The 21,600-nt window shown below is 55.5% G+C and overlaps 1 protein-coding gene across 4 annotated transcripts; it reads right to left on the reverse strand.

Moving 5' to 3' along the window:
- Window positions 1-12,233: 12,233 nt before the first annotated feature.
- Window positions 12,234-18,179, reverse strand: FGF8 (fibroblast growth factor 8). Of its 4 annotated transcripts, none has more exons than XM_029245796.1 (6): window positions 17,956-18,179; window positions 17,825-17,861; window positions 17,210-17,296; window positions 16,805-16,985; window positions 13,531-13,637; window positions 12,234-12,688 (listed from the first exon to the last, which is right to left on the reverse strand). In XM_029245796.1, exons 1-6 carry the CDS (start codon window positions 17,985-17,987, stop codon window positions 12,398-12,400), a joined length of 735 nt encoding a protein of 244 aa, XP_029101629.1. In that variant the 5' UTR covers window positions 17,988-18,179; the 3' UTR covers window positions 12,234-12,397. The 4 variants fall into 4 exon arrangements, with proteins under 4 accessions (XP_029101629.1, XP_029101630.1, XP_029101632.1 ...); XM_029245797.1 differs by having other exon boundaries at window positions 12,245-12,688; window positions 16,805-16,952; window positions 17,956-18,058; XM_029245799.1 differs by lacking the exon at window positions 17,210-17,296 and having other exon boundaries at window positions 12,245-12,688; window positions 16,805-16,952; window positions 17,956-18,058.
- Between the last annotated feature and the right edge of the window lie 3,421 nt (window positions 18,180-21,600).

The following is a 21,600-nucleotide window of genomic DNA, read 5'->3' on the forward strand; positions in this document are numbered from 1 at the left end:
GTATTGATCTTGGAATCCAGACTCCCGAATTTTTTTTTTAATCCACACTTTAAATTTATTTATTTATTTATTTTTGGCTGCGTTGGGTCTTCATTGTGGTGTGCAGGCTTCTCATTGCGGTGGCTTCTCTTGTTGCAGAGTACCAGCTCCAGGCGTGCGGGCTTCAGCAGTTGTGGCACGTGGCCTCAATAGCTGTGGCTTGAGGGCTCAGTAGTTGTGGCTCGTGGGCTTTGTTGCTCCACGGCGTGTGGGATCTTCCTGGACCAGGGTTCGAACCCATTTCCTCTGCATTGGCAGGTGGATTCTTAACCACTGCGCCACCAGGGAAGCCCCAGACTCCTGAATTTTACCTGACTCCTGGTTAATCAGCTGTATGACCTTGGGCAAGTAAGTTTCTATTCCTTAATGCCTCTTCCTTTCAACCAGGGGGGAAATCTTCCCTGCCAGAAATTCTCTAGCACCATGTTGGTACCTGTCTTAGGTAACTTTTTCCATTACATTCTGCTCTGCATTGTTAGTCATTGGTGTGCTTTGCAGATTGGAAAGACTAGAGTCAACAGATCTGGCTTTAAATCCTGGGTCAGCCACTGACCAGCTGTGTGGCTTGGAGACATTATTTAACCTTGCTCAAGTCTAATTTCCTCCTCTGTAAATTTGAAATATTGATACCTAGCACATTGAGTCATTAGAAGGTCAGTAGAAAGAATAATTGAAATAAAGTATGTAAACACTGCCTGAAACATTAGGCACTCACTAAAGAATATTTATGTGAACACACCACACACACACACACACACACACACACAAACACAAACACACACGAGTGCACTGTGGTCCTGGTACCTAAGCACTTTGCTTAAAACATTTATGAATATAGACTCAATAACAATATCGATATTGCATTCATGCCTTGATTTTCTTATTTTTAAAAGGTAATACTATCTGACTCATCCTCACAGAACAGTTGGAATAAAATTGAAAAGCACACCCATTTTTAATTGCCTATTTGATATCTGACCATCACTTGTATATGCAGTTTCTCCTACTAGACTGTAAACTCCCCAGAAACAGGAACAAAATAATTGCTTTCCCTGTGGATGAGAGGTGGAGTTGAGCCTAGGGCTTGGTGCCTGGCAGTGGAAAGAATCCTTTTTAAGCCCCACATTTCACATGGAGCCTGTCCCCATGTTGGGAGGTGCCCCCCTGCCCAGCTCACTACCCATTCTCAGTTGTCACCTTTGCTGACCACACAGGCTCAACGTAAGCATCACAAAAAGTTGACTTCAAGTTTGTCCTTGAACATGATATCCTTAGTTTCTTAGTCCAAGCCCCAGTCACTAATGGCAGCCAGCAGCCAGACCTTCAGATGCCCAGATGTTGCGGAAGCGAGCAGGGACCAGCGGGGTCTGTCTACCCACGGGGCAGAACCAGTGCTTGGTGCTGACCCCAAAGGATAGTCATCTTGGAAGTCTGATCTAGAGAGGCCGCAGGTGAAGGGCAAGGCCACAGCCTCTGACTAAGCTCCTGGCCTTCAACACAGCAAAATGACTCCTCCTCAGAGCCCAAAGCTGCCTGCCACTCGGCAGTACCACACGACGACAGCCCAGCCCCCGGGACCCAGCCCACCACCTTACCTTTTCCCCTTTCCAGGTTGGATCAACTTCAAGGCTCCTCTGAAACAAAACATTCTGCTGGGTTGGGATTCGCTGTCTGCCTTCAGAGCCACACCAGAGCAGCCTGGTAGCTCAGCTAAGAGCCAATCTCAGCCACTTGGAGGGCCTGGAGCTGTTCTGGAGGTGGAAGAAAAGATTCCCTGTTGGCTCCCAGAATACTCAAAGTCCTTGGCCCTCTGAGGTACCTTCTAATCTACGTTTGAACCCTTAGAGGCAGGCAGGGTGGGGGTTGAGCTTGGGATAATCCACTTGGCCCGCTGAGGGCTTCTTCTTCAGGGCTCTGGGCTCCTGGGCAGAAGGGGGAGGAATCCTTCTAACAACAAGACTAGCATTTATTGAGTGCTTCCTCTGCCCAGCACTGCTCCGAGTACTTTATCTGTGTTGCCGTTTTGGGCCTCCACCTGTAAGTAGGCATTATCATGAATCCTATTTTACAAATGAGGAGGCTGAGCCCCAGAGCAGTGAAATCACTTTCACAAGGTCACCAGGATCCAAACAGGAGAAATGACCACTCACAGCATTTGTATGGTCACACACGATGGCTTGAGGGGGAAAAAAGAGTTTATTTGGACATTAACTGGGGTTCTTGGGCTCTAATAAGGGATTTGAAGACTTTAGAGCCTGGCGAAGCAGAAGGTGCTTTAGCACTTCAGAGTCCAAAAGCCCCAGGGAGATCCTAGCTTAACCGCTAACTAGCTCTACCACTTGGGGCAAACTGCTTAACTCCTCTTAGCCTTAGTTTCCCCAACGGTAAAATGGCACTGGTCATACTGACCTTACTGGGCTATTGTGAGGATGAGAAATAACACAGCTCCCTGGCACCTGATGCGTGCTCAGTAAACGGTAACTGAGGTTCTTACTCTTCCCTCCCCTCCCTTGGGTGTCCTGGCAGGCCTGCCACTGACCGACCCAGCGGCCCCTGGAGTAAGTGGAAGCAGCTGGGAGGGGGGCGGGGAGGAGGGGAGGGGGCGGCTTAAGGAACTGCAGACCAGCCCTGAGGGCCTCACAGGGGATATTGGTCCTAGCCACAGGTGCACCAATTACTCTCCCCTGGAAAGCCTGGGGGTGCACTTCCCCCTCGTTTTCCCACTCAGCTCCGCTGACCCCTGGGTCTGCAGCAGGCGGTGGCAGCTTCCCGGCACCAGTCCGCTGGCTGGTCGTTGGTCTTCAGGTTTCACAGCCTCCCTGAGGCTCCCGGTGCTTTGCAAGTTTTCCCTCCCTTTCCCGGCCGCTTCCCAGTTAGCCTGGGAGCCTCTCTGTGGCAGCTCAGGTTTCATTCCTGGGAGCTTTGTTCCAAATAGAAGTTTCTGGTTGGGATAATCCCTGGGTGTGAGTGGTCATTGCAGGAAGAGATGGGAGCCTCTCTGAGAGGCTGTGGGAACAGGCCTGCTTGTCCAGGTGCTGAGGAGGGAGAGAGCTCGGCACCTTCCCAGCGGGGCCGAGGCTGTGGCCTGAGCCCACCCATCCCTTCCTCTCTAGAGGCTCCTTGCCACCATCTTGCCCTGGAGGCACAGAGGACCCTGCCGGGCTCAGGCCCCCCATCTCCCTCACCACCTGCCCGAGTGGGGATGTCGGGCACGAAGGGTGAACCTGAGGGGGTCCCGACCCCTGAGCAGCCCACAGCAGGTATCGTTTACATCTGTTCTATGAAATACCCCCCTATATATACAGGTTTTCCTCAGGAAATAAGGTACTGCCGCTAAAAATTTTTTGAAAACAAATAATCTAGGTCAAACCTTTCACCTCCTAGATGACGACACTAAGGTTCAGGAAAGACGAATTACCCTGAGGATTCCACAGCTGCTCATTCTCAGCTCCTATCTTCTCTGTGAGGGCTTTTACGATTCAGCCAGTGGAGGACCTGGTGCTAACCCACTGTTGTCCACGCCCCGTGGTACGGCAACCACAGGTTTACACGTCTGCGAACCCCTATACCTGGGGGTGGCCTGAAGGAGGGGCCGTGCCTTGTCCTCTCGAGCCCCAGCGACTCAATACTCTGTGCACGGGACTGAGCTGGGGCTGAGGAGTCAAGCTGAGCTCCATCTGGAGGATCTCCCACCCGACGGCCTCAGAGCCAGCATGGCCTCAACCCCAAGCCATCTGCCCTCCTCGCCGGACCCCTTTCCTCGCCCAACCCCTGCTCTTCCTCCGTCTCGGCCTTTCCCATACCTCATCAGAGTTGACTGCCTAAAGGCGGCCACCGGCGCTGGAAGGGAAGCTTCGGGAGTCAGGGGTCCATCTCACGTGCTCACCGTTGCCTCCCAACACTTGCTTTAATGCCTGGCTTAGAGGAAGTGCCCAGTGGGTTGGTCATATATCCGTGTGAGGCCCCGGGGAAGAGAATAGGCCGGAGCACAGATAAGAAGTCTTGAGTGTTGATGCTCTGTGTTCTCCGTGTGCCTCTCTCCTTGAATTCTTCCCAACCCCAGACATCTCGGACTTGATTCTCCCCCCAGCTTGCTGCCTTGGGGGTTGGGAGAGGGAGGCAAGGCTGGGTCCGAGGAGCAGGGCGGGAAGGACCTGCACGAGGGCCTCAGGGGTTAGCAGGAAGCCTTGCAGAACAACAGCGTCTCTGCGTCCTCGCTTCTCCCAGGTCTCCGGGGCCCAGGCCTTTGGCTGGCACACCTGCTCCAGTGAGTGGAAGGGAGAGCGAGGTCAGATTTATGTGCTTGAAGGACGTGCCCTTTATCTTACTCAGCTTCCTGGCTACCTCAGGCCCAGGAACACAGCCCCCTGAAGATTCGCCCGCCCTCCGGGCTCCTCATGGTGCTGCTTGGATGTCATCATGGTGCACACCTGGGCTCCCAGAGCCTTAGCTCAACTGGCCCGACCCCTCCCCCAGAGCCCATCCCCACAGCAGACACCATGTATGAGGAACCCTTGCTAGGACACTCTGCAGGACCCCTTACACACTCTTTGTGACAACTCTATAGGGTGGAGCATGTTCCCCATTTTGCAGGTAAGGAAATTGAGGCCTGGAGAGGTTCACACAGTCAGGGAGTAGCAGGGCCAGGATTTAACTTACTTCCGTCTGATTCCAAAGCCACAGCTGATTTCTGGCTGCTCCCAGCGCCATTTCTCTGAATTCCTTCTCTGACTTTACTGAGGCCTCGGCAATGGGGTTGAGGGGTGCCTCATTAGTGTCAGTGGTCAGTGCACGCTCCAGGGGTGTGGGGAGAGTGAGAGGCAGCTCCCTTCCCTTCCTCTCCCTTCCCTTCCCTCTGTCTGCTTTTGATGAAACTGCCCCCACCCGGAGGCCTGCTTCCTGGGCAGGCTACTGGAGAGCGTCCTCCACCCACACAGGACCCTCCCCTCCCTCACACACCTGTGCACACTTCCGCCTTACCGGGCTCCCCGAGGCAAAAATAACCATTCCAGACACTGCACGCTTAGGCCCTGACTCTCCTCACTCAGCACAAACCTTTAGCCTTTCGGTCACGGCTCACCTTGTCTCCAGCTTTTATCCAGAGCCCCAGCTACCTGTCATGCCTGGCTTAGGAGTGCCCCCAGGAGCCACCTTTCCCTCCCCAGACTGCTAGCACCTCCTCTCAGGAAGCCCCTCTTCTACTCTACCCAGGACCCGCCACCCCGCCAGGGAGGATTGGGCCTGGCTTAATGGAAGTCACTGGAACTTGAACCCAAGGCACAGAAGTCAGCCCCAGCCCTCAGAAGCCTAAGACCCAGCAATACTGACCCGGCTCCCCTATCAGAACTGCGATCAGGCAGACCCTACATGGTGTATTACCCACGATGAATGTTTTATGAGTTTGCTCTTCATTACTGAGGGCTGCAGGAGGCAGGGAACGGGGAGACGATACAAAAAAGCCCAGGGAGAGACTGGGCAGGGAGACAAGATGGGAGGGCATGAAATGGCCCGGTGTAGGTTGTGATGGGACAGGGGGATTTCCCTATGAAGAAAGATTTAGCAAGAGTTGGTCACGTCTGTCCAATTGACATGATTAAATGTCGGTGGCTGGAAACAAGGAGGAGTCCAAGAAGGTAGAGGTTTGAGCCTGGGTGTTTGGGAGCTGTGTGCCTGTGGGCAGACAGAGGGACAGCTGGAATTTGGTGTTGGCCCTGGTTACTCTCACCCTTGAAAGTCACTGGCTGGTTCTCCAGGCAGTTGGCTTGGGTATCAGGGCCCAGTGCCCCAGCTCCTCGGGGGCTCACCATTCTGCTGCTCCCAGGCTCAAGGCCCAGGTGTTTTCTGGTCCTCTGAGCTCAAGGTAGGAGGAGGCTGCAAACAGTGCTGAGTTCTGTGCAGGCTTCTTCTTACTCCCTCAAATCAGTGTCCAGGCCAAACCCTTGTTTGAGCACCTTCAGCCAGGCCCAAGCTACAGCCCATCTGATCCTTCATGACTGGGGGTCTGGCCTTAATCCCCAAGTGCCAAAGCTTGGGACCTCGCTTGGCATAGGTTCATGCCCTGACTCTCCTCCCACCATGTCCTCCCCGACCATACGCAGCCAAGGAAGGGAGGGAAAAGGAACGCAGATCCCCAAACCGATCCCATGGCCGCAACTTGTTTCACTAACATCTGCCAGCCGGGAGGAGGGGGGAGTACATGAGGGTGAGCCCTAGGGCCTGCGCAGATGGACAGTTAGTTCTTCAGGGTCAGCAAGAGACCCAGATGGGGAAGGGGGGCAATCAGAGGGACCTTACTGGCACAACCTCCTGCAGTAACTTGGGACTTGGGGCTCCCTTGGAGTTCTTGCCAGCTCCCCATCTGTCTTGCTACCACTTACTCCTCCTCTCTCCAGCTCCTAATTCCCCTTCACTCTCTCCTGTTAAATCCTCTGGTTGCTATGGAAACCCAGCGGTGGGGAAGGAAGCAGAATTTTGGGAGGTTCTGAGTCGTCCATCCCAACAGGCTCTCTTAGATGCTCCTTTGTCCAGTTTAGGAGACACTTATTACGGCTTGAGAAAAAGGAGGTGAGCTTGTGCCAGATAGCCTTGAACCCTCTTTTAGTAAGACTGTGATGTCCAGGTGGGCTTAGAGGGTCACCCATCCCAGGACCATCCTCAAGTCTCCCTGACCTTCAGGCATTTCCTAAATCCTGACCCAAGTCCCGGATGCAGAGAACCCCCAATGCACCTTCTCCATTCAACAGCCTCCACATCTACTCTCACTTTACTAGTTGATTACCAATGTTTGCTGAACACCTACGATGTGCCAGGCACTGTTCTAGTCACTGGATATTCATCATAAGCCAGGTCAAGGTCCTCGCTCTCTTGGGAGGAACAGGCCAACCAAAAATGGGTAGATAAATAAAAAACAAGATAATGTCAGATATTAATAAGTGTAATAAAGAAAAGAGAGCAGAGAATGACAGCAGAGACCTACAAAATGAGCAGTCAGCCCTCCAGCAACCTAAAGGAAAAGTATTTCAAGCAGAGAGAACAGCAGTGCAAAGGCTCTGAAGCATATGGGAGCCCGGCTTGTTTGAGAAGCTGGAAGGAAGGAGGTGTGGCCGGGGTGCAGCGGATGAAAGGGAGAGAGGTTAAGCCATACAGTTAGATAGGCAGACAGGGCCCAGAGCATGGAGGAGGCCTTTCAGGCCATGGAAAAGGAGTCTGAATTTAATTCTAGATATGGCAGAAGTAACATGATCAGATTTACGTTTTAGAAATTCTGGCTACTGAGTGCAGAAAGGATTGTAGAGGGATATGAGAGGAAGAGCAGTTTGGGGGCTGTTGCCATAAGCCAGACAAGAGCTGATGACGCCTTGGAGCAGGGAGGTGGCAGTAGATAAACAGAAGAGTAGATGGACTAGATTTGAGTAGTGTTCCAGAGGTAAAGGCGGCAGGATGAGAGGCAGGGGGAGGCTGAAAGAAGAGTCAAGGAGACCCCCAGGTGAAACCAACAACCCTCTTGTTTGCTGGCTGCATCCTCTTGGCCCTGAGATTGGTCGGGGATAGGAGGGAAGGGAGACAGTTGATGACAGTAAAACTCTACCCAAAGCCCACTTAAAGCTTTGGGCTCAGAAACTGGTGTATTTTTCCTATATCATCAGGACACACATCCTCTTGGTTTTCCTCCTACCTAACTCATGGGCCACAGTATTTGCTGGTTCCCCCCCTTCATCCTGACCTCTAATTGTTTGGAGGATACCAAGGCTCAGGCTTGGCTCTCTCCTCTTCTTTGGCTACGCTCACTCCCTAGGAAATCCATTCCATCCCCTGGCTTTAAAAGTTGTGAGTTGAATACTCCCAAATTTATATCTTCACATGAGACCTCTCCCTTGAATTCCAGACTCACATACAACTGCCTGCTCAACATCTCCACTTGAATATTTATTTAGTCAGCTCAGACTTAACATGTCCAAAACAAAACTCCTACTCTTCCCCTCAAAATCTGCCCCTTCTAGAATCTTCTCCATCTCAATAAAGGGCCTCTCCATCCTTTCAGTCACTCAGGCTAGAAACTTTGGAAACCCCTAGACTCTTCTTTTTCTCTTACAAACCACACCCAAACCATCAGCACATCCCTACTTGCAAAAAATGTCCCAAATTCCAATCTCTTCCCACCACCTCCAATGCCCTATCATCCCTCGCCAAGATTACTGCAAAAACTTCGTAACTAGTCTCCCTTACCCCACTACTGTCTATTCTCAACACAGCAGCCAAAGCAATCTTGTTATTAACAAAACTTAATTCAGATCATGTCACTCTAGTGCTCAAATCCCCACAATGGTTTGCTGTCTCATTCAGGCTCAAGGCTAAAGTCTTTTCAATGGCTCTACATGATCTGCCCTCATCACCACTACTTATATGCCTCATCTCAGCTTCCATCATTCTCCCCACCCCACTACATCCATACTACACACACTACACCTGTATCCTGCCTTCACTCTGCTCTAACCACACTGGCCTCCCTCCTCTTCCCCTGATGCTACAAGCTTGTATTCGCTGGTCCCTGTACCTGGATGGCTCCTCCCCCAGATAGGTGCATGCCTTACCGCCATCAGGTGTCTGCTCCAGCATTAAGTTTTCAGTGAGGCCTTCTATGACCACCCTACTTAAAATTGCTACTACCTTACCCCACTTTCCACACTCATTCCCTCTATTTTTCTCTGTAGTGGTTGCCAGGGTCTGATAAACTATACACTGTTTGTTCTCACCCCACCCACAGCCTCCTGCTACAATTTGAGCTCCATAATGACAGAGTTTTTGTCACTTATTTCCTGCTTTGTCCCCTCTACCCAGAACAGAGCCTGGCACATAATAGGCACTCAATAAATAGTGACTGAATAAATGAATTAGAGTAAGACCTGCAGTCCTCAAGAGGCAGCCTGGGTCTGGGAGTTAAGACCTGATCTTTCAAACTAGCTTTCATGCTGGCTGTGGGATTTCTGGGCCTCGGGTTGTCTATCTGTAGATGGTGGAGAACTCCTGGGGTCCTTTGCTACAGCAGCTTTCTAGAAAGATGCTTGGCCATAGCTTCACCTGTTGCCATTCAGCTGAGGGTAGCAGGTAGGGATGGACAGGACCTGGTGGAGTGAGAGGAGAGACCTCTAGTGCATCCTTTCTAGTCAAGGCTTGGGTGGAGTCATCACTGGCTTTGAAATTAAAGGCGAGGTTCTGGCTTGGATTTGGCTGGGCTCTGGCAGCCCTGGGAGAGGGAGGAATGGGTGAAGAGGTCCAGGGCCCCTGCTGAGTGGGGACTAGTAGAGGCCTGGCCACTAGGCCTGGGCTCCTCCCCATGGAGAGTTGTCCCTGTGAGGGCCTCACGGGGACCACTACTGTAAGAAGAGAAGGAGAGGAGGCGTGGGGAATCAGGGTGAGGTCAGAACTGGGGAGAAGGGAGGACTGGAGAGGGCCTTCTGCGTGTATCACCTGGGCCCGCACACAGATCCTCAGATCCTTTGGGAGGCCAGGCCTCCACGCACACCTCAGCCGGCCCCCAGGGTCCTCACAGCCAGCACCCACTCCTAGACAGAGTGGCAGGCCTTTTGGCTGAGGAAAGCCCTGTCCTCCTCCCTTTTCTGGGCCTTGCAACAGCTCCCTGCTTGTTTTCCCCGAGATAAATGGGCTGAGCATATTGGGCCGGCAATAACCCCTTGAAATCAGTTGTTATCACAGTTAACAACCAGTTTGGCTTCAGTTCAGGCTGTTAACTATCAAACCGCTAAGTGCCGGTAATGATTGATTCTTGGCCAGTTGCAGCTTGAGTGGCTGTAAAACCCCATTAGCGAGGGCTCTGTGGAGGCAGCAACGCAAAGATAAACAAGGTAGTGGGTGCTCCGGCCCAGCGCAGCCCCACTGCTCTGGGCTCAGCTCCCCAGGGTGCCTGGCTGGGGGTCCTGCTGGGAGTCAACCCCTTCCCAAAGCCTCAGGTCACCTCAAGGACAAGATCACCACCCTCCTGTCCACCTCTACTCCCCCATCAGTCATCTCTCCCTTCTCCATGAGGCAGGTCCGGCTCTCTGGACAACCCACCTCTTCTCTGTCGTCGCAACCGTGGCACAGCTCCACCCCACCACCCTGGAGTACTCAGGCATCCCCAGCCTGTGGGCTTCAGGGTAGCTTTGGCCTAGCCAGTGACCACCCTGGCCCAGCCTGGCCCCACTTTGTGGCCAGGATCACAGGCAGGGAGAATCTGACATTCCATCCACCCACCAGACTCCCTCCTACCCTGTGGTTTCCCCCAGGAATTGCTCTCAAACAAATGAAATGTGGGTAATTACTGGGCTGGGGGCTGGACAGGCGGCCGTGCAGATGAAAGCGTTTCCTGGACGGTCTCTTCATTTGCATGGCATCAGAAGCTGCTCAGAAGGTGTGACTTTTCCCACAGTGAGACCCCAGCTCCTTGCACAATAAAGCCAGGCTGCTCACCCAGAATTAATTAAAGGGGGAGGGGAGGGGATGGAGCAGAAGAGGAGGCACTAAGAGCTGGGGGAGCTGGAAAAGAGATGTCTAGAGCCCCCTCCCCACATCCTCCATATCTATGCACCAGGAGAAACCTACTCTGTCCAGAGCCCTTCACCCCCATAGCAGGCCAGAAGAGGCCCCATGGTACCCCAGCCTCTCCAAGGCTTCCCACTGAGCCCTAGGATTCCTGATCCATCTGGATGGCCTGAGCCTGGGATTTGTGGCTGCAACTCTTGGAGGCCCACGTGGTTAGGAAGCCTTGGGTTGCCCTCTACCCAAAGGACCAGAGGCCCAGAGGGAAGAGGTTTCTGGATTCGTCCAGTAACTGTGCTATGGGACCAGCCCAAAGAAGGCAGTGTAAGCAACCAGAATGAGAGCTCAGGTATGATGACTGGGCCAGCTCTGACCTCAGGAGACCTGCTGCCTCTGGGCTTGGGCTCTCTTCCGGGTGGTGTGATGCCAATCTCACCAGTCCACCTCCAAGAACCCACCCCTCCACCCACCACAGGCCAGTCCTCTTGCCCACGCCATGAATGACCTGCTCTACCATTGTCATAGCATGACCTGGTCTTCCTTCATCCATAGTAGTCCTTCTTCACAGGCTAGTCCTTCTGACTTACCACCTGCTGCTTCTCCCCCTGGCCAGAGATGAGTTCTGCTCTAGGCCTGTGAGCTTCCCTTCCCGGCCAATGCCAGTTCCACTCCCTCTAGGCTTGGTCTCTCCAAGGTTGGCAGCCTCTCCCCGGACCACAGTCCCCTGGGGTCTTTTGCAGCGCCTGAGCTCAGCACCTTCTGCTCATAGCTTTCTAACCAGATATCCCAAAGTTAACACTTGTTTCATGTCACAACTGTCAACACCAGCCTTGGCAGCCCCCCTCCAACATACCTCCACCTTGGACCCCGGCAGCTGCTCTTTTCTTTCATTTTCTGGAGCCTGGTACTCAGAAAGAACTAGCTCTGGCATCTCTGATCCGTCTCCCACACAGACCGAGGCATACACAGAAAGGCACTTTTTAAAGGACCCACTGAATCCATGATTACAACTCCAGTCCTAGCAAAGTCATCATTTCTGGCCCAGGGGTGGCCTGGGGAAGTGTTAACAATGACTCCTATTAAAAGCCCATGTCTGAGAGGTCCCAGGACCAGCTAAGAGCCTCTTCTTGCTCCTTTCCCTGCTTCTGTCCTCCCAAGAAAACCCCTCCAGCAACAATGATAGGGACGGCCAACAGGTGTGGATCCTTAGGTAGAAGGGAGGCTGCAGTCAGAGCTGCTGCCTGATTTGCTGCATCTCTCAGCCGCCTGCCAGCTGGGGCAGCGCGGGGGGAGGGCGCTGACCCCAGGACTCACTCTCCAACACACATTTTTAATACGTCAGTTAAATAAATATTTCAGTCATTTAATAGCAACTAATAACCAACCACCCTCCACTGACACCCGCCCTTGAAAGATCTGACCTAAAAAGTTCAGGCTCTTTCCTCCCTGCCCCCACCTGGGGGTGCAATGGAGCCCCTGGCGGCCTAGCAGACTTGCCCTGCAGCTGCAGGGGTCTCAGGAGCGCCTCTGCGGGACTAGAAAAAGCCCCCCACCCCCAGGAAACCCCCACTGGAATCCCAGTCTAGGCCACTCACTTGGCCTTCCTGAGAGTTAAGAAGTCAGACGCCACAGCCAAGTGGAATACAAAAATAGAGCCTCTCTTTTGTTTAAAAAAACAACAAAAAACCCAACAGCAAACAATTATCAACAACTAGGGCCCAGGGCTCCCCCAGCTCCTCCCCAGCCTTCAGTAGCGCAGACCTCATCCTGCACCAGAGGAAACCTCCGGCGCTGGGAGCGGCGGGGAGGGGCCGGGCAGGGCCTATCGGGGCTCGGGGGCCCAAGTCCTCTGGCTGCCGCGCAGACTGCGCGTGAAGGGCGGGTAGTTGAGGAACTCGAAGCGCAGGCTCTGCTCTGTGGTGTGATGGCCGCGGGGCAGTCGCTTCATGAAGTGGACCTCGCGCTGGTGCTGCCGAGTCTTGGAGCCCTTGCGGGGCCGACCCTTGCGCGTGAAGGCCATGTACCAGCCCTCGTACTTGGCGTTCTGCAGGGCCGTGTAGTTGTTCTCCAGCACGATCTCCGTGAACACACAATCCTTGCCTTTGCCGTTGCTCTGCAGGTAGGGGGGGCCAGACACGGTGTCACCGGGCTCTGTCCAGAACCCGCCCCCATCAGAGGCAGAGGGGAGGCGGCCCCAGACAGCAGGTGGGCACCCCAGCAGATGGCAGGGTGGGCAGCCCCACCCCCTGCCCGGGCACCCGCTCTCTAATCCCTGACAACTCACAGCCCACCCGGCAACTTCCTGTCCTCCTGGGTAGCAGTGACACATGGCTGTCTACCGAGGGGCTGGGCCCCAACACAGAGAGGCAGAGAGGGGGCCCAGCCCCTGCCTACCCTGGCCTCCTGCCCACCAGTCTGGCCCAAGCTGCTAGCACCCGTTTCCCCACCTGCCCCCCTCAGCCCCTCAGGATGCCGGCCTGCAGCCCCAGGGCTGCCACCCTATGGGGGAAGGAAGGCCGGTGAGGAGATGCTGAGCCCCAAGCCCCAGAAGCCCAGGAAGCGGGGAGCTCGAGGCTGTAGAGGAGCCGTGACTAATGGGGCCATTTCAGAGCTCCTCCGAGGGGCTGGGCCTGCGGCTTACTGAACATTCCAAATGCTGGTACCATGTAATTGGACATAATAGCAAAGCAATTTGGTGATTTGTTAAAAAGATATATGGAATTTACCAACCACCCCCCCCCCGCCCCTTCCCTAGCCTGCCTTCTTCCTCCTTTGCTTTTACAGCTTTTCATCTCTCAGCTTCCTCCTCCCTCACCTCCCCCACCATCCAATCATTAGGTGAGCCCAAGGTGGCCCTCTGTCTCTGCCCACCTTGTTGGGATCCTGGAGGAGCTCAGCCAGCCCAGCCTGCTCCCCAGGCCCCAGTCGCCCCCTCCCTTCCTTCTAAGACCTCACCTTGGCAATCAGCTTCCCCTTCTTGTTCATGCAGATGTAGAGGCCTGTCTCAGCTCCTCGTACTCGAACCCGGCTCCCAAAGGTGTCCGTCTCCACAATGAGTTTTGCTGTCAGGGAATGTGGGGGGAGAGTGGTTATGAGCAGCTCTGACCCCCAGTGCTCCATGTCCCCATCCCAGCTGGCCCTTCCCAGAAGCAACTGCTCCAAGAGCCAGGTACCCAAGGCGTGGGCTCCAGCCACTAACATGCTGTGCAACCCTGGGAAAGTCAAGTCTCCTTTCTGGGCTTCAGACCGACCTCTTACCTGGGTTTACAGAAGGGGGGTGAATGAGATCATGGCATATGAACTGGTTTCTGCAGAGGGGTCTTGGAGCCATCAAACTGAAAAGACCCTCTTTTAAAACCAGACTAATAACTTTTATGTCGAGGCTTCAAGTAAATTTTAATTTGACTAGAATTCCGCTTCTAATCAAAGATCTCTGAGGATTCTTCCAACTCAGAATATTATATGCACATGCCTCACAGATCATTACAAATGTCTGGGGTGCAGTGGTGACCTCCACTCCTGAGGTCAAACATAAAAGCACTCTCTCTTGTTTCTGGTGCCTCGGATTCTAACCCACAGCCTTGGCCACACCACCCTACCCCTGCTCTGCTGAGAAGCTGATAGGGATGAGACAGCTCTCCCTACACCCACAGCCCATGGCCGGCTGCTTTCCCAGAACCAGCTGGGAGGATGCTATCTCTTCCCCACGCTTCCCAGTCACCCCAGTCCCCAGCCCCAGTGTTCAGAAATCAACAACTCAATAATCTTTTCTCTCACCCTCCAGCAGCACTGGGCTTCTCACCCCAGTGACCAAACACTTTCTGTAGGTGAGGAGAGAAAATCAGGTGTGCTTGCCTCTCACTGAGAGCCAGGAAACAGGGAGCTGAATTCTGTGCCTTCTTCCCACTCCCCTCTCCCCTTAGACAGCCAGCTTGCCACAGAAGCCCTGGTCCCTGTCCACTCTCTGCACAACTCCTCCCTTTGAGGCTGTCACCAAGAAGGGAGTGGGGACCAGCTTAGCTGTTTGGGATGGGACAGAAGGGGCTGGGTCTCCTGCCCTCCCTACTGCAGCCTTTTCCCTCCTTGAGAAAGAAGTTTGGGTACTCCCAGGTCTGCCTCCCAGCCTGTACTGACAAGGTGGCACCTTCTCTGTCCCTGAAACTAATGGGAGGTGATGGGCACAGATCAGCAAGGCAGCCCTCACTGCCCAGCCTGTGACTACCTGCCCCCCTTCACAGAAGCACAGAGCCGGGACCCAGTAGCCAAGTCCCCAGTCTGGCTGCAAGTCAGCCAGGGAAATGCAGCTGTCACCTCCCCTCCCACCTACCTCCTCTTGGACCCAGCCAGTCTGCTCATCCCTCTCCTGGTCTGCCTTCCAGGGCAAGGAGCAACTATTTTTAAGGGCCAGGAAGGACACCGACTGGAGAAGAGGGGAGGGGATTCCATTCTGAAATTCTGGCCAAACAGGGCAGATAGGGATGGAGCCCTCTGTCCCTTCCTGGGGCCCATAAGGAAGCAACTGGGACTCCTCTGCTGTTCTCCCCCAGATTCTTCCTGTCCTGGCTATACACCCTAAGCCTTTGCTCTTGGGCCCTCCAGCTCCTGCTCACCAGGCAGGGACCAGGGAAACTGGGAAGCCTCCTATAATTGTAAGGAGAGAAGTGGGCATCAGACTTCTGATGTCTGAAGAGGAATTCCCCCATGAGCAGCTTAGCCTCTTCTTCCCTCCCCAAAACCCAAGGATGCTGGACCATTTGTTCCAATGGGAGTAAACCCAGGAGGAGCCAGGCATTCATTCCCTTTCCTTGGAAGCTAAGAAGGGCAGCAAGTAGCCAGTTTGGAGGGACAAAGGGATGGTAGGCTGGCCCTGCCAGCCCAGCGGGGGAGCTCGGCCACCAGGCAGGCCACCCCCAGCCCCACCCCACCGCAGAAAGCCCCCACTCTCCTTCCTGGATGGATCTGGGGAGCTGGGGCCGAAGTTTACGGCAGCTTTCCCGACTGGGCTTTTGGAAAGCTTAACATTTTCAAACCTATTCTTCCACCCCAGTGACAGATTTATCCCAGGAAAATTATGTCTCCTTCTCCAGCTTTGAAGGGAAGTCAGCTACGTCGATGCAGAAAAAATGCAGCGAGACATACTCGATCCCCCAAACTGGCTCGAGAAGAGGAGAAAGTATTCAGGAAATGTTAAAAAAGGTGAAAGTAAGAAGAGTTTTAATCGCTCTGCCAGACGCGGGGGTCTCTCCAGAGATTCATAGAGAACAATCTTGAACCTCTTTTTTAACATTTACAGACTTGCAACTCCTTTCAAACTCCACATCTGAAAAAAAGCCTCGTTCTTTTTCTGTTTTATATCATTCTTCATTTTTCTTCTTAGCTCTTAAAACGCCTCACCTTTTTATTACATTTTAATAGAGTCTTCCCCTCTCCTTTCATGCTTGTTTAACTTGGTCATTATTTAAAGGTTTTTAAACTCACAATAATCGCTCTCTAAAAACAACACCAGCAGCCCAGAGGGCTTGCTTTTCTCTTGGTACATCCAGGACTCTGGAAATTGGCCTTGTTTCAAGGAAGGAATATTGAATGCTTTAGAAATCAATCAGTCCTCAGCCTCTCTACCTCGCAGTAGCTCCCTGTACTCACCACCCCACCGGCAGCCAGGAGCCCCACTCTGACTGACCGCCTGGGTTCCTGGACAAGTGCAGAGGGGAGGGTCCTTTTCCTAGCCTAGTCCCCATGTGTAACTGACCCTTCTGATCAAAGTATTTAAAGGTTCACAGCAACACCCCCCCAAGCTGGGAGAGCTGAAGGGATTTCTCTCCCTTCTCTTTCCCACTCTCCTTTTGTGGGCCCTGGCGACATATCCTCTTTCAAGAGCTTCCCTTAAACCTGGGCCCCCTCCCCCTGAACCCTCTGCCTCCACCTGCAGTGGGGAGGGGTATGAAAGGGGGAGGTGGAAAGGGAGATTCCTGGATTCATTCATCTGCTGGGCAGGGAAGGGGCACCTGTGGGCCGAGTACTCCCCGAGGTCCCTTCCCCAACCCTCTCTTCTCCAGCTGACCCCCAAGATGCTTTTTCGCCTTAACTCCTTCCCTTCTGAGCTGGGGAGCGTGCAGGCCTCTGGCCAGCGCAGATGTGACTGGTAGGTCCAGTCGTAGCAGGGCAGCCTGGGGAAGAGGGGCCCGTTCCACAGGCTACCTTTACCCCACTGCAGCGCAGCTCGCCTTACCAAAGGGGTCCCCGTCTTCTGCCATGGCGTTGATGCGCTTGTTGGCCAGGACCTGCACGTGCTTCCCGCTGGTGCGGCTGTAGAGTTGGTAGGTCCGGATGAGACGGCGGCTGAGCTGATCCGTCACCAGGCTCTGCTCCCTCACATGCTGTGTAAAATTAGGTGAGGACTGAACAGTTACCTTTAGGAAATTGAAAAATACACAACACGCCATTATAATGCTACTCTGCCCAGGGGCCCAAGTGGCCCCCATCACCCGGCACCTCCCTCCACTGCCCCAGGCAGCCGGCTGGGGTCCCCCCAACATACCAGCTCAGGCCACCCGCCCCCCACCCCCACCCAGGAAAGTCGGACAGACCCAGCCTAGCATGGATGAGCCCGGGATGGAGAAGGATCTGGACCCACCTGTTGGGAAACACCCTGGGACTCCCGGCCAGCTCGGAACAGGGAAGCGAGCTCCCTGCCCAGCGCAGGCCCCCCGCCCGGGCCTTCCTAGAAGAGCAGGGCGCTTTTAAGTCGGGAGGCAGCGCTGCCCGACCCCTGACATTTATAAAGACAAATTCACGGAGCAAATGTTGAGACCGCAGAGGACCTAGGCACCTGATCCTTCGGCCAGTCCCGCCGCAAGCCTCCCCAGAGAGCCGCGGAGAGGGTCCCTGAGACAGTCACCGTACCTCTGACAACGAACGCCCCCGGACCCCGAATGCCTCCATCCTCGGCGGCCGGGTGTGGCTGCCCGCAGAGTTCCCCATCCACCCCCACCTGGCTGGGAGGCGTGGGAGACAGAGCTGGACTCCGAGACCTCGGGTTCTAGCCTCGCCACTCGCTGGCTGTGTGACCTTAGGCAGGCGCTACCTCTCTGTTCCTTAGTTCCCTCCTCGGGGTAGTTAGGGGTTGCATTTCTAAGGTGCCTTCCAGCCCGCCGCGTGGCCGCAGGGTCGGTCCTCTTGCCCCTGCCCGACCTTGCCCCCCGGCGTCCCCCGCCGGCTCCGGCCCCCGCCTCCGCGCAGCGCGCCTTACCTGGGCTTGGAGGCAGAGAACCAGCAAGTGCAACAGCCTGTGGGAGACAAAAGCGGGCGGGGAGAGAGGGGCGCAGGGTGAGCGGCGGGCGGGCGGGAGCGCGGCCGGGGGCGCGGGGCGGCGGTACTCACAGGCAGCTCAGCGCCGATCGGGGGCTGCCCATGGCGCGCGGCCGGGGAGCACGCACAGCCCCGGCGGGATCACGCCGGTGCGCGGGAGGCCGCGGACAGACGAGCCGAGGGCGGCGGTGGCGGCGGAGGAAGGCTCGAGGGCGGGAGCCCGGGCGATCCCGACGCGGCTCCTTAGGTCCCAGGGAATGTCGAGCTCGCCGCGCCGCGCCGAGTGCCTCTGCGCCGCAGCCGGAGCCGGTGGCCGCTGGCTGCTGAGGAGCCGGAGCGGGAGGGAGGGTAACGGGCCGGCAGGGGGGGGTGGGTAAGTGGGAAGGGAGGGGGAGGGGTGTGGCGGCGGGCGGCGGGGGGCCGGCGTCCGGGCGCCGGGGTTTTTTTTTTTTTTTTTTTTTTTTTTTTTTTTAGCCCCCGGCTTTGAGCGTGGGGCCGGGACCCAGCCCGGGGCGGGGGCGGGGCGGGCCGGGGCGGGGCGGCCGGCGGGTATGGGATTGGGGGTCTGGGCGAGGGGAGGGGTCTGGGGACCGTCTGGAGGGGGGGGCGGCCGGTGTGGGCGCCTCCCCCCAACCCCGGTCTGTCCCCTGGCGCGCTCTTGGGGTCCAGGCGGGCGGGGATGGGGGGCACCTCGGGCTTCCCGCCCCGTGGAGTCCCGAGACCCTCGGCTGGAGCTTCCTGGACCGCCGGTGAGCCCGAGTGGGAAGGTGCCCGGTCTCCACCGTGGGACCCTGTCCACTTACGCCTCAGGCTATACGGCGGTTCTCTGAGCCGCCTACTGTGTGCTTCGCTTAGGCCCGACGCCTGGAAGCGGCTGCTAACACTGGAGTGAACTGCTGTGCGCTCCTCTCTGTCAGTGCATGCTTGCGTCGGCGACCCGACACCCACTCCCATCTTTCGGCTGAGTACCCTGCCTTGCCGGTCTCCCCTGTCTTGCTCGGTCTCCAAGAAGGCCCTGAGATGGAGAAACATCTTCTCCTCCCCTTCCTGCCCCCATTATCACCATCACCCCTGCCCCTGTACCCCCCCCCGCCCCCATACACACTAGCCTGAAGCTTGAGAGGAACCACAGCCAACTATATGGGAGAGCCCAGAGGTCCCTGGTAAGACCCAGAGTCACTGCCACCACCCTCACCCCCCCCACCAAAGAAGCAGGCAGAGGGCGCAAAAATAACTGCTCTCAGCTGCTTTTCCTGGGGAAGGGACTTAGATCCAGGTTGCCCAGCTTTTTCTCTCAGAGTCCCAATATTTGTGCATTGAACAGGTATTTACTCACCTACTGTGTACTAGACATGGACTGCTGGCTTTGTGTCAACTGTGGGGGAGGGGGAGTATCAAGAAGGTAAGGAGCCGTCTAAGCCTTTCCCAGCCGCTCATTGCTTCCCTCCAGGGGCTTTGGGAAACCCTGAGCCATGGTGCTTCTCTGAGAGCAGCCTGGGTGGGCAGAGGTGCCCTGGGACAGATACTTCTGAGGAGCAGGTGGAGTCACTGATGCTTTGCCCAGCTGCTGGCCTCACCCAAGACCTCCCCTGCCCTACTGCCCCGGCCACATCCTTGGGGACTGGGCTGGAGGGGTTGGGGTGGTCCCAGGAAGCCGTTAGGCCAGAGGCAGTAGGCAGCACAGCAAAGTTCTGCCTACCTCCCCTTTCTCTGTGGCCTACCTTTCCCACTCCCAGCCATAACGCTAACACTGAGTGAGGTCTAGATGGGAAAACAGAGTCAGAAGACTTGTCCCAAGATCTCATCCCTCCCCAGAGAAGTAGACTTCCTGAGCCCACCTGTTACCCACCTCCAGGAGTCTGTTCCCTCAACTGGCTCTTGCCCACACAGACCGCCTGGCAAGGACCATGTCTTACTAGCTCAGAAGCTGCAGCTCATGGCAGAGAGCTGGGCAGGGGTTGTTCTGCAACTAGTATTCGATGAATGAATAATGGGGAAACTGGCTGAGCATTTAGACCTCAGTGCATGTGGGTCCTCTGCGGGGAGGCTTGCCTTCACCACCCTCCCAACAGATAATAATCATAAGCACCACCATTTACTGAGCACTTGTATTTGCCAAGGGCTGGGTTTGCACCATCTTCTCTCAACCCCACTGGGAGGTGGGCCCACTGGGGGAAGACAGGTGCGGTGGGCTCCGGTGCCCACAGCCCAGACCAGCACATTTCCTTCATTTGAGCTCCTCTGTCTTAGAGGTTGCCAGCCACTTGTTGGGTGTCTAACTCCCCAGCTGCACTGCTTCAAGCAGGCAAGATGTTCACCATCTTAACCTCATGCCCTGCACATAGTAGGCCCTTGAAAATGTTTATTTGTATGCATTAAACAATGAGTGGAGAGATGGGGAGCAGAGCATGAGAAGGGCCTTCTCCTCACCAGGGACCCAGCCCTCTGAAAACAGTCTGATGAGGACAGCAGGCAGCAGGACCCAGACAGAGGTCAGGGCATCCAGCCCATCCTTAGTGTGCATAGTCCTGGAGTCACAACCTGAGTCACTCTGGGCACCTGTCCTTCCCCAGACTGGGGTGGAGACAGTCCAACCTGTCTCCACCAACCCTGGTTTGGAGCCCCAGAATGTTTTGAAGGAGCTGGGCTGAACCTCAATGATCTTAATCCACCCTCCTCCCTCTCCCCCAGAGGTGAGCAATCCAGGGCCTAAAAGTGTGGAGGTCAGGGTTTGAGTCCTACACCTTAACCTCCACCAAGGGGCCTGTACAGACCAGAATTCCTTTATATTTGGAGAATTTCCCCCAACTGGACCTTCGTCGATTTGGGGGGATTCTTCTCATCTCCCCAAAAGTCCCTGTCTCTAGAAGGAGGGGGGCAGCAATAAGGACACCTCCGCATCAGGCACCGGGTACTGCCAGGGCACACCCCCGTGAGTGACAGATGCAAATATTCCATCGGGGCCCCAGCAGGCCGCTCTCTCCTCCCTTGCTCTCTTACTCACCTCCCGGCCAGCTCGCTCCTTCCTTTATCTTATCAAAGCCCCGTAATTACAATTGCTATTTTGTTTCCTCGAATCTGCAATCAGAGCTCCCTGGCCCTGATGAGGGAGCGCCTGTCAACCTGATCGCTGAGTGACAGCCGGCCACCTTTCCCGGCTGCCTCCACACTCCGCAAACACAAATACACATACACACACACAAACACACACACACACAGTGTCCATCGCCTCTTGCAAACACAAACACACACCTCTCGCCAACACAAATAGCCCCTCTAAACACACACCTTCAGCCTCTTTCCAAGTGCATCGGTCGCCCCCCCAGCACAACCCCAGGCCCCTCAAATCCACACCAACCGGCCGGGGCCGCCTGGATCGCCGCTCGCTCAAACGCGCGCCTCCTGCGCCCGGCGTTCAAAGCGCCGCAGACCCTCCGCCGACCGTTCAAATGTAAATCGCGGAGGCTGTGTTAAGCACTTTAGGCCCGGGTCTGGGAGTCGTCCCACTTCACCCCCCAAATACAGTCCTGCCCCTCCTCCAAGAGTCTGCAGACCCCGGCGTAAGCCTTCATCCCTCAGCTCTCAGGGGCCAAAGTGAATTGGCAACTCTCCTACTGTGCGCTGAGAGGGCAGAAAGGGGGATCGAGGAGAGGCGGGGGCGGGGAAGGAGAAAAAACAATTCCCAGCTCTGTCCGCCGGGCGCCCCGTCGGGCCGGG

Source organism: Monodon monoceros, unplaced genomic scaffold (genome assembly GCF_005190385.1).
Source record: "Monodon monoceros isolate NGI ecotype Baffin Bay Population unplaced genomic scaffold, NGI_Narwhal_1 Super_Scaffold_4, whole genome shotgun sequence".
NCBI lineage: Eukaryota > Metazoa > Chordata > Mammalia > Artiodactyla > Monodontidae > Monodon > Monodon monoceros.

Coding starts and splice junctions, on each gene's coding strand:
- FGF8 (XM_029245796.1), bottom strand. CDS start 17,987: ATGGGCAGCCCCCGATCGGCGCTGAGCTGCCT. Junction 16,986..17,209: donor CCCAGGGTGTTTCCCAACAG/GTGGGTCCAGAT, acceptor AATTTCCTAAAG/GTAACTGTTCAGTCCTCACC. Junction 12,689..13,530: donor AGGGGAAGCTGATTGCCAAG/GTGAGGTCTTAG, acceptor CCCTACCTGCAG/AGCAACGGCAAAGGCAAGGA.